This window comes from Cajanus cajan, chromosome 5 (assembly GCF_000230855.2).
Source record: "Cajanus cajan strain Asha chromosome 5, NIPB_CcT2T_4, whole genome shotgun sequence".
Lineage (NCBI taxonomy): Eukaryota > Viridiplantae > Streptophyta > Magnoliopsida > Fabales > Fabaceae > Cajanus > Cajanus cajan.
The window spans coordinates 54,542,679-54,552,490 of NC_138521.1; the positions used below are offsets into that span (position 1 = coordinate 54,542,679).

The window sequence follows — 9,812 nt, forward strand, 5'->3', positions numbered from 1 at the left end:
CTTGCATTCTTATGTTTTTTTTTGTTTTTTTTTACTATTTTTACGTCGGATTTCGTAATGTCCGACGTAAATTTACGTTGGTTTTGCAGGTCCGACGTAAAATTTACGTCTTCCGCTTTTACATCGGTATGTTTTCTGACGTAAAAAGCTCAAAATACCCGACGTAGTACACCTCTTTTGTACTAGTGTGTACTAGTTGTATTTGAATAAAAACACTTTTAATGCTCGTTGTTGTTTTAATAAATGTAAAATTATTTCCTATGTCGATTAAAATGCAATTATATTAAAAGTTTTATATTAATTACAAGAATGCTACCTTATATTATTATTTTTTTTATGTCAATTACTTTGCAACAACAGTAAAATCATGTCATAAAATGTATTTTTTTGTACTAGAATAGCCATCAATGTAAAATGTGGGTTTTATACCTAGTACATCCAAAGCCTCGATATGTAAATATTGATTAACTATGACCACAAACCAGTAAGCAAACTATTGAAAAATTAATACCAAAATATGCGTGAAATGATTTCAGGGAGTTGACAACTAACTCCACTGCAAAATGCTTATATGATTTAAAACTTGATATAATACAAGATTATATTCCCTCTTCCATGTTAAGTGTTAATCCTATGCCAGCTTTTCCAATTTCCACGGGCTCACTCACATCACATGGCCTTCAAATAAGCGCAACTAGTTTAAACCATAAAACACGAAGACTCTCTTCAATCCTACCCTATAAAACCCCTTCACATCCCTCTCCAATCCCATCACGAGCTCAGACACCAAACCAAAGTATAAGAGTAGTGTTGTAAGAGTGAGCAACTTGCCAACACCATCGTGAAATGGCTTCCAAAGCTGCTCTTCTTTTGTCCCTTAACATTCTCTTCTTCACTTTGGTTAGCTCCACACCTTCCACAAACCATGGTACTTGTCCCGAAGACACCCTTAAGTTTGGTGTGTGTGCTAGTCTGTTAGGTTTGGTGGACGTGAAACTTGGGGAGCCACCAAAAACCCCATGCTGCTCTCTCATTCAGGGTCTTGTTGATCTTGAAGCTGCAGTGTGCCTTTGCACCGCTCTCAAAGCTAATGTGTTAGGCATCAACCTCGATGTGCCCGTCAAGTTGAACTTGTTACTCAACGTCTGTGGAAAGAAGACTCCTGAGGATTTCATCTGCGCTTAATTCTGCACTTCATATAACTACTTTATCATGTCTTAAACTTCTTCTATATTCGTTATTCATATAATTATTATGTGTACTTTGGTATTCTGTCTGCCACGTGTCATTTAGCCAATGAATGAACATTTTGTTCGTACTTGGTTATTATTGTCATTAAATATTGTTGTGATGGTTGAAATTTGAAAGGCTCCTTGCTCTTTCTTCTCAGCCTCATAGTTGTTTGTATTCTAAGTGAAATTTCTACTAATAAATAGCTACATTTTATAATATTCGTTATTTCCTTCATTAATTTTTGTTCTCTTTCTTAATTTCTATTTGAGCATTGAAGCCGCTTATGAAATGATATCCATGTATCGGCGTTAGAACTCCGATAATGAAGAGACAAGAGACTGTTGAGAAAAATTATTCTTAAATTGCCTTTTCCCTTTCTGAATCGAATCCATAGAAAGACTGAGATGGAAGCTTTTCAATAATATGTCGCATAAAGAGAGAGCGAAAGAGTACGAAAGGAAAAGGACAATGCAGAAGATTTTCACTTTCACCTATGAAATTATACTTACACGTACAAAATGATACGATGAGAAATTGTTACAGGGTATGAATCTATCGTACGTGATTCTAACAAATTTATACATGGAACGTAGTTTAACTTATTAGTATTTATCGTAAATTAAGAAATTCAATTATATGTATCATGTAGAGATTGGTCTATCGAATCAGGTTTCTCATGATTGGACAGATCAGTTCCACGTCCATATTCATCGAAGTAAACAGAACTAGGATTTGTCACTGAAGTTGTGTACGTAAATTTTGATTTTGGATTGTAATTTTTTTTTTCCTTTTATGCATTATAAGCTGAATAAGTTTTATAATTATGAACATCATGAAAGACAAATGTTATATGTATATCTGTGATAACTAGAGGTGTTTTCGTAGGGAAATATTTAGAAATTTTAAGTTGCGGAAGCAATATTTATATATTATGATGATAAAATTTTATTTTTATATAATTATATTTTAAAACAATTTTTGATTATTTTCTTAAAAAACTATTAAAATTTAATTAAAGACAGATAAAAAAAATAGTAGATTGAAGGATTAGATAATTAAAAAAACTATTTATATACATAAAAGTAGAAGGAATATAATTTGATATAATTGAGAAATGATTGTTTTAGACTTTTAGTTAGTTGCAGAAATAATTTGTAAAATGCACGCTCAAAGAAAAAAAATAGAATATCTATTAAGAGAATGAAATATGAGACTAAAATAAAATAGAAGAGGTAATATTTATATTATAAATTATTTTTTTATAACATTTTAAATTATAGTTATAATTTATAATCATAAATATATATATATATATATATATATATATATATATATATATATATATATATATATATATATATATATATAATGCCAAAAATATTGGTGGGGGTAGCTTCCCCTCTCTCATACAAATGTACCCATCCCTATTTGCATGAACATGATTGGTTGTCTGCATGCACAAACTCAATTATTATGTATTTTATGTTTTTAAACTTTGTTTTTCAAATTGTCATTTGACATGGCTTGTTTGATCGCCGGATTTATTAATTGAAAATTGTTAACACAAATAGTTGGTGACTTTATTTATATATATATATTCTACTTATAAAGATCAAGTTTAATTCTTATTTTCGACATGAAATTACAACAAAATACCACTTTGTTTTTAAAAAGAGACCAACCTAATAGAATAGATATCTAAACAAAAGAAATAAGTTGTCAGATTTACATGGAGCGTCATCAACGTTGGTGCAACGAGATCGTGAGAAAGTCGCAAAGATAATGATGGAAGAGCATGGGCTAAAGGCCCAACCACTAGAGCCATGACCAGGAGGTTACTTGAAGATTTGACTGCTTCAGAGCTTAGTGGGCCCAATGGGCTTGGTGGGCCTAGGGTGCTTCTCACTTGGATTTTGATTGATTAAACACCATGATTAATTGTATTTTCTTAGTATAGGAATTTACTTTGATGTTGGTCTTGTATTTTGACCATAGATTAGGGTTTAGGTGTCTTGGGCTTAATTTTGGGCTTCTTGGGCTTTAGGCTTTTGATACCCAATATTGGGCTCATTCTTCTTCTTATATTTTTTCCTATTCATTGTATTCATTGGACCAATGTATTTCGGTCAATAGCATAGGTTTATATGAAGTATACATTAATAGGAGAAATAGGTTTCATTTAAGTATTATTTAGAAGTAATTTGAATTGAATTTGAGTCACATGGATGGCATGGGGTGGATTCGGCCATGTGAGCTTCAAATTCATTCCAAATCACTCCTAAATGATACCTAAATGAAGGTAGCAACCGGTTTAAGCTTGTAGGAAGCCAAAGTTTGAATTTCAAATTCAAATTTGAAATTCAAACTTGGCGCCAACTTTGCTAGCCTAAGTTGCCGCCAACTTTAACCTAGTCTCTCTCCTATATATGTAACACTTCCCTCCTTTGTAAGACACTTTTGAATATATGATAATCTGAATTTACTTTAGCTAATTCTAAAGTCACTGAAATCCCCAAGAGAGAGCTATAGAGAGTGCCTTCATAGTTTCTTAGGAAAACCCTAGTTTCCTACACTTTGAAGTGTGCAATCCCTTGAGGCTTGAGCTTGGATACTTCCTTCAAGGTCTTGACCTTGTCTTCAGCTGGAGAACTTCGTCCAAGGAGTTCAACAACTTAGTTCCATCTCCATTGAAGAGGATCCGTGCCTAGGAGGAGCTTAGGAGGAGCTTGTTCATCCCTTCTCCTACTCTTTCTATCAATTTTGGTATCAAGAGCAAGGTTTCTTCAAGGAGATAAGTTCTTCAAACTTTTGTGTCCGTGTCTTGTGTTGTCTTTGCTATTCTTGTTTGTCTTAATTGAGTTTCATTTTCGGATCTATATTGTTGATGTTCTTGTGTTCATAGATCCATTGTTGATTGTTCTTGAATTTCTTCTTCAATCAACTTGTTTAGGAACTATTTGCTTGTGCTATTTTTGATTTTATTTTGAGTCTCTCCATTCCTTGTATGTGTCCGTGATTGGACCTCATGCATTGCATTTAGATTTTGGTTTTGAATCTATGTTTTGTTTTAGAAGTTTGTGTTTAGTCTTTATATGTTGCAAATTCCTTGAATAGCATGTTTAACCTAGTTTTATTTGAATTTTGTGTCTACATATTGCTCTCGGTTTTGCTTCTCTTTTGCCTACCTATATGTGCTTTTTCTTTTGCCTTATTGTGTTCATAACTTGCTATTAGTCCTAGCAAGTTTCTTTAGAGTTAGGTTTCCATTGTGTTCTTAAGTTTTCAATTCACTTTCCTTTGAAAATCTCTTAAAAAAATTTTTTTGTGACCGAAAATTTTCAAGTGTTTAACTTACTTCTAGTGCACTTTTCTTGTGGATTCAATTTTTTTTAAAAAAAGAGGCTGAAAATAGAGGAAATACAGAGCCTAAAACAAAAGAAGAGTTCCAAATTTCAAAAGAAAAAGAGTACAAAAAGAATCTAAAAACAAAACCTAAAACTAGTGCACTAGTTTCCTTGTTTTCACTTGAAATTTGACCTAACTTGTAGTCTCGGTTTCTAGAGCTTGGAATCATAAAAAAATTTGAAACAAAATGCAAATATACTCTCTGGACTCTTAACTTGAAACTGGAAAAAGAAAGAATAAAAAAAAAAATAGAGAAAGCAAATTAAAAGGAAAAAGCCGAGAGGTGTACATTGGTGAAAAACCTACTTGATTCCTTGTTATTGTTTTGACTACTATTTTTGCTATACTTATCCAATTGCTTTCAATTTTTTTTGTTTTGTTAATCTACTCTAGTACCTATCTAGGAACATTCCTAACTGAGTGCTAGCTTTATTTGGAGTCTTATTTTCCAGTTTTACTTGTTGAACCTCTTTGAGTCTTGTCATATATACATATTACTCTTAACTTTTGGTATAAGCTTTTCAAATTGTGCTTCTATTGCTTGTCTAGTTTTCTTTCAATAATTTCCCTGTGCTGGAAGTGGCCTCAAATCCTTGCTCAAGGATCAAGCATTGCTCAACAAAGAGTAGGAAGAGTTTGGACACTAAGACCTAAAAATTTGACCTAAATTAGTGACCAAAACTTCTCCTAAACTTCCTTCACTTGAGTGACCATTCATTTCACCTTGTGAGGCAGCCACCATTAACCTCTTTTGTTGTGATTCTTTGCAGGTCCAGGAGCATCAAATTTGAAGGATTAGTGGCGGATTAAGACACTTAAACAAGTGTTAGAAAAGTTGAACACAAAACCGTCACTAATTGGTCACCAAAACCGCCATTTATTGTTTTCTAGGCTAGTTTAAATTTTGCAATCTCTCTTGTATTTTAAAATCAATTTGTAAAGCTTGGAGGGAGTATTAAGAAGCTGGTCAGGTATATCTAACTCCTTGTTAGCATTCTCACGTGTAGTACTAGTGGAAGTGACTTGAAAATTTCATATGTTTCAAGCTTCCACCTAGGGAAAACCGACTAGTTGATTATCCTTGCTTCCTTCAAGTGTTTGAACTTTAATTGTGTTTACTTAGTTGCTTAAATTCGTCTAGACTTGTGTAGATTTACTTGCTCACGTTTAGTTTAGTCTCAAAAAACAAACAAATTGTGAAAAAGCATTCAAACTTTTTGTGAAAAGTTTTGGGGAATTGGAAGTACCACAAAGGAGTTTAGTGATTTCCACTTGAAAAGGCTTGGTTATTAAGTGGCTCTTTGTAGCTCACCTCCCTTGATAGTGCAACTTGTACACTTAGACTTCCAAGTGTTATTTTCATTCCTAGAAAATACCAAAAACATTTTATAACTTTTTGCATAGCATATAAAATCTTATTGCTTAATCATGAGTCAACATTCTCAAAGTAGTAGTGACTTTGAATCTCCTAAAAGTTTTAAAAGAATTGTCAAGGAAGTTGAGGCACTAAAACTTTGGAAGCATGATGAAATACTTCAAAAACAAAAAGAAAAACTTGAAAAGGAAGTACAAATCATGGCTTTAGAACAAGAGATTCAAAAGATTAAGCAACGAGAAGAAAAACTTTTGAAAAGATTAAATAAAAATAAAAGTCCAAAAGGTTCTTCTAGGAGCTCAACCAAGAGCTCCAATGATTCTCAAAGTCAAAATAATGATGGTAGTATACAAATGGATGCTTACTATCAACCCCCACCTAGGAGAGTCATTAAAGAACACAAAGTGAGGGAATCAAGGGTTGATCTCCCTTACTTTCATGGAAAAGATAATGTGGACACCTACTTGGATTGGGAGATGAAAGTGGAGCAAATCTTCACTTGTCATCAAGTAGGTGAGGCAAGAAAAGTTCCTTTAGCCACCCTAGCTTTTCAAGGACAAGCCATGTATTGGTGGACATCCTTGGAAAGAGAGAGAAGACTTCACAATGATCCTCCCATCACTTATTGGAATGAGTTGAGGAGTGCTATGAGAAGAAGACATATTCCTTCTTATTATAGTAGGGAGCTTATGGATAAGCTCCAAAGACTCCAACAAAAGGGTATGAGTGTTGAGGAGTATAGACAAAAAATGGAGTTGTATCTCATGAGGGTTGGAATAAGGGAAGAAGAAAGATTGACCATTGCTAGATTTCTAACTGGTCTTAATTTTGACATAAGAGATAGAGTTGAGTTACTCCCTTATAGGGACCTTGATGATTTGGTCCAACTTTGTATAAGGGTGGAACAACAAAATTTGAGAAAAACTTCTTTTAAAGGTAAAACTCAATCTAGCTCTTATGTTAAGAAAGACTACAAGAGGGAGGGTCAATTTGATACCTCTAAGAAATTTGGCAAAGAAAAAGAAAAAGAAAATGATAAAAATAAAAATATTGTCACTTCTAGTACCAAAACTAGTGATATCAAATGCTTTAAGTGTCTTGGGAGAGGTCACATAGCTTCTCAATGCCCAACTAAAAAGGTGATGATTTTGAAGGGGCAAGACATTTATAGTAGTGTTGATGAATCTAGTTCCACTACTTCAAGTGACAGTGAATCAAGTGAGGAAGACCATCTCATTGAAAGTGCATATCCTTGTGATGGTCAACTTCTAATGATTAGAAGGCTTCTAGGAAACCAACCTCATGAGTCTCACCTTTCACAAAGAGAGAATATTTTTCACACAAGGTGTAAAATTCTTAATAATGCTTGTTCTCTCATTGTGGATAGTGGGTCTTGTTGTAATTGTTGTTGTACAAGGTTGGTGGAGAAGCTTGGTCTTACTATTATTCCCCATCCGAAACCATATCAACTTCATTGGATTAATGAAGATGGGGATATTAATGTTAATAATCAAGTGAAAGTCAAGTTCTCTATTGGTAACTATGAAGATCAAGTGGTTTGTGACATAGTTCCAATGGAGGCTTGCCATATTTTGTTGGGAAGGCCATGGCAATTTGACAAGAAAACCATGCATAATGGCCTTACCAATGAAATCACTTTCACCCATAAAGAAAAGAAATTTGTACTTCATCCTTTGTCTCCTTCACAAGTGATAGAGGATCAAGTACAAATGAAATTGAAAAGAGAAGAAGAAAAAAAAACTTGATTAAAAAAAAAACAAAAAGGAAAAGAAGCATAAGTCTTCAAAGAAGAAGGAAGAGAAATCTCTTTCTATAGAAGGAATTCAACAAGAAAATTTAAAACAAACCTTAATTGTTGAAAAGCCTTCTTACCTTCTTCTTTGTAGAAGTGTGCTTCAGTGTCATAATTTAAGCATTGAACTTAGTTCTTTACCTCCTCAAGTTTCTCATTTATTAAAAGAATTTGATGATATATTCCCTAGTGAAGGTCCAAAAGGCCTTCCTCCTTTTAGGGGTATAGAACATCAAATTGATTTTGTGCCTGGGGCTAGTCTACCCAATAGACCAGCCTATAGGACAAATCCTCAAGAAACTAAGGAGATAGAGAACCAAGTCCATGAATTATTGAATAAGGGGTAGGTACAAAAGAGTTTGAGTCCCTGTGCTGTGCCTGTATTGTTAGTTCCCAAGAAAGATGGAAAATGGAGAATGTGTTGTGATTGTAGGGCCATTAACAATATCACAATCAAGTACAGACACCCAATCCCTAGACTTGATGATATGCTTGATGAATTACATGGTGCCTCTATATTTTCTAAAATTGATCTTAAAAGTGGTTATCACCAAATAAGAATTAAAAAGGGTGATGAGTGGAAAACTGCTTTTAAGACCAAATTTGGATTGTATGAGTGGCTAGTTATGCCTTTTGGTTTAACTAATGCACCAAGTACATTCATGAGGCTTATGAATCATGTCTTGAGAGAGTGTATAGGAAAATTTGTTGTTGTTTATTTTGATGATATATTAATCTATAGTAGTTCTCAAGATGATCACTTAGGACATCTTAGAGAAGTTATGATGATCCTTAGGGAAAACCAATTATTTGCAAATCTTGAAAAATGTACTTTTTGTGTGGATCATGTGGTTTTCCTAGGGTTCATTGTAAGCAAAAATGGGGTTCAAGTGGACCCCGAGAAAATCAAAGCCATTCAAGAGTGGCCCAAGCCTAAAAATGTTAGTGAAGTTAGGAGTTTTCATGGACTAGCAAGTTTTTATAGAAGATTTGTGCCTAACTTCTCTAGCATTGCTTCACCCTTGAATGAGTTAGTCAAAAAGATATTTTATTTGATTGGACTTCAAAGCATGACCAAGCATTTCAATTACTTAAAGATCAACTTACTAATGCAGCCATTTTAGCTCTACCAAATTTTGAAAAGACTTTTGAGCTAGAATGTGATGCATCAGGAGTTGGCATAGGAGCTGTGTTATTGCAAGGAGGACACCCCATTGCCTATTTTAGTGAAAAACTAAAAGGTGCCTCCCTCAATTACCCAACCTATGACAAGGAGTTGTATGCATTGGTTAGAGCTTTACAAACTTGGGAACACTATCTTGTGTCCAAAGAGTTTGTCATTCATAGTGACCATGAGTCACTTAAATATTTAAGAGGTCAAGGTAAGTTAAATAAGAGGCATGCCAAATGGTTAGAGTTCCTTGAACAATTTCCATATATCATTAAATTCAAGAAAGGAAAATCAAATGTTGTAGCTGATGCTTTATCTAGGAGACATACTTTGCTTGTGTCTCTAGGTACTCAAATTCTTGGATTTGATAATATTAGGGAGTTGTATGAGGAAGATCTTGAGTTTGGTGATAATTATAAAAAATGTCAACAAAAAGCTTTTGATGGTTACTATATGGTTGAGGGGTACTTGTATAAAGAAGGAAGGTTATGCATACCCGAAGGATCCATTAGGAAATTATTAATTAAAGAGAGTCATGAAGGTGGGCTTATGGGGCACTTTGGAGTTGAGAAAACTCTTAGTTTGCTAAAAGAAAAATTTTATTAGCCCCATATGCGAAAAGATGTCCAAAGGCATTGTTTTAGATGTTTGGCTTGTTTACAAGCTAAGTCTAAAGTAATGCCTCATGGTACATACACACCTTTACCTGTTGCTTCTTCTCCTTGGGTAGATATTAGCATGGATTTTGTGCTAGGTTTACCTAAAACCCAAAGGGGAATGAATTCTATCTTTGTGGTAGTGGACCGTTTTAGTAA

General features: G+C 33.8%; 1 protein-coding gene across 1 annotated transcript; it reads left to right on the forward strand.

Annotated features, from left to right (window-relative positions):
- The first annotated feature begins 753 nt into the window (after positions 1-753).
- LOC109809725 (putative lipid-binding protein AIR1) lies at positions 754-1,449 on the forward strand. Its single transcript, XM_020373111.3, has one exon. It carries the CDS (start codon positions 847-849, stop codon positions 1,183-1,185), a length of 339 nt encoding a protein of 112 aa, XP_020228700.2. The 5' UTR covers positions 754-846; the 3' UTR covers positions 1,186-1,449.
- The last annotated feature ends 8,363 nt before the right edge of the window (positions 1,450-9,812 follow it).